This window comes from Gekko japonicus, unplaced genomic scaffold (genome assembly GCF_001447785.1).
Source record: "Gekko japonicus isolate JY-2015 unplaced genomic scaffold, Gekko_japonicus_V1.1 scaffold7914, whole genome shotgun sequence".
Classification (NCBI taxonomy): Eukaryota; Metazoa; Chordata; class Lepidosauria; order Squamata; family Gekkonidae; genus Gekko; species Gekko japonicus.
The window spans coordinates 8,812-11,340 of record NW_015172249.1 but is presented as its reverse complement, the minus strand read 5'-3'; the positions used below and the strand labels follow the sequence as shown (position 1 = coordinate 11,340).

The 2,529-nt window shown below is 45.2% G+C and overlaps 1 protein-coding gene across 1 annotated transcript; it reads left to right on the top strand.

Moving 5' to 3' along the window:
* Window positions 1-355: 355 nt before the first annotated feature.
* Window positions 356-2,508, top strand: LOC107118713 (protocadherin beta-16-like; the record flags this gene model as incomplete). The annotated part of the gene is made up of 1 exon (XM_015421067.1): window positions 356-2,508. A coding segment is annotated over exon 1 (2,153 nt), but the record flags the coding sequence as incomplete, so codon positions are not given.
* Between the last annotated feature and the right edge of the window lie 21 nt (window positions 2,509-2,529).

The following is a 2,529-nucleotide window of genomic DNA, read 5'->3' as shown; positions in this document are numbered from 1 at the left end:
GTCTATTTCTAGACAGAATGGTAAATAGCATTCATGGGAGTTGTTTTCCAGAGTGAACACAAGGTGGTGCTATTGCACAACACAAAATAGACTATTCAAGTAATGGCTTATTCGGAAATCTCTCCTGGAAAGCAATAATTACGGGAGGAAAAAAACCAATCTGAAAGGCAAAGGCGACGACTCGTCACTGAGATAACATCTTTGGAAACTGTACAAGGAAGTGGCTTTGATCTGCTGTTCCCAGAATAAGTGTAGCACCTGGAAATATTTGACTCTAAAATATACTGGAGATAAATGCAGCAACTTACCAGGAAACATCCTGTGTGTTAAATCTGTACTGACGGAGGCTGAGACGATGGGAATTCACAACAGCATCTGGCGAGGTTGGTTTTTTTCCCTGTATCTCTGCATGTGTGGGGAAGTATGTGAGTCCTTTCGCTATTCAATGCCTGAGGAAAAGAAAAGTGGGTCTCTGGTGGCAAATGTACTAAAGGATTTGAAAGTGGATGCGAAGGATCTGTCTGTTCGTAGAGCCCGGCTGGTTTCTAAAAGCACCAAGCAGTATTTCCAGCTGGATTCTCACTCTGGGAATGTGATATTAAAGGATAAAATAGACCGAGAAGCTTTGTGTGGTCAGAAAGATCTCTGTGTCTTACTCTCGGAGATTGTCCTAGAAAATCCACTGCAAGTACACCGCACTGAAGTTGAAATAGATGATGTGAATGACAATTCACCGCAGTTCTCTAAAAAAGAATTATTTTTTGCAATACCCGAGCAGACTCAAACAAACGCTCGATTCCCTTTGGAGAAAGCTCAAGATGCAGATAGAGGAGAGAATGCAGTTCAGAACTACACCCTTAGTCCAAATGACCATTTTAGACTGGATGTCCAAAGTCGCAGCGATGGGAGCAAATATGCAGAATTAGTATTATGCAAACAATTAGACCGTGAAGAGCAATCGCGTTTCCCCCTGATTCTGTCTGCTATCGATGGAGGGATCCCAAAGAGAACTGGGACAGCAAAATTAATCATTGATGTTCTGGATATAAATGACAATGCCCCTCATTTTCATCGATCTCTGTACAAAGCAAAAGTAATGGAAAACAGCCCATTGGGCACACTGGTTGCTAAAGTGGAAGCAAATGACCCTGATCTTGGTTCTAATGCAGACGTCACCTATTCCTTCAGCCAGGTGCCAGAAAATGTGCTCAAAGCATTCAGTTTAAATAAACATACTGGGGAACTTAATGTTGTAGGAATAATTGACTATGAAGAGGAGAGAAGTTATGAGATAAGCATCAAAGCCACAGATGGAGGGGGGCTCTCAGATTACTGCAAAGTCATTGTGGAGGTTGAGGACAGAAATGACCATGCCCCAGAGGTGATCCTCACATCTGTCACCACTCCCTTGCCAGAAGATTCTCCCACAGATATAGTGGTGGCCCTCTTCAGTGTCACCGATCAGGACTCTGGAGACAACGGCAGAACTTCCTGCACCACCGCGGAAAACCTACCCTTCGTGCTAAAAGCCTCGGAGAATAACTATTACCAGCTGGTCACCCAACAGCCTCTAGACCGAGAAAGTGTCTCAGAATACAACATCACCATCACAGCCACAGACAAAGGCTCCCCCAAGCTTACTTCAATAAGAATAATGAATGTCCAGATCTCAGATGTGAATGACAACGCTCCAGTATTTGAGAAGTCAGCATATGAAATGCAAATACAAGAAAACAATATTCCAGGTCTTTTGATAGGCTTGGTACAGGCTGATGACCTGGATACAGAGCAGAATGCCAAAGTGACCTATTCTCTTTTGCCTGGGAAGGTCAGTGATCAACCTGTGTCCTCTTACGTCTCCATCAACTCCGAAACTGGGAATCTGTACGCCATCCGATCTCTGGACTATGAGCAGATAAAAGATTTCCAGGTGTCTATGAAAGCTGTGGACAGCGGTTCTCCTCCCCTGAGTTCCCAAGCTATGGTCCGAGTCATTGTCATGGATGAAAATGACAATGCCCCATTCATCCTCTACCCTCTCCAGAATGGCACTTCCCCATCCAATGACCTGGTTCCCAGGGGGGCCGAGGCTGGCTACCTGGTCACCAAGGTGGTGGCAGTGGACAGAGATTCTGGTCAGAACTCGTGGCTTTCCTATGAGCTCCTGAAGGCCACAGAACCGGGTCTGTTCAGTGTGGGGGCCCAGAATGGAGAAGTGAAAACCACGAGACCCATTAACAAGCGAGACACCTTCAAACAAAAACTGATAATCGGAGTCAGAGATAATGGTCACCCTCCCCAGTCCACCTCTGCAACGCTAAGCATTCTGCTAGTGGATGGTTTTTCTGACCCTTATATGAAAATGGTGGATATCCCAAAGGATGAAGTGGTGGTGGAGGAAGACCGCACCCTGACGATGTATCTGGTCATATGCTTGGCTGTCATCTCCTTCATTTTTCTGGTTTCTATGTTAGTGTTTGTCGCCATCAAGTTTCAGAAAAGGAGAAAGTTCGTAGAGAGCTCAGCCCT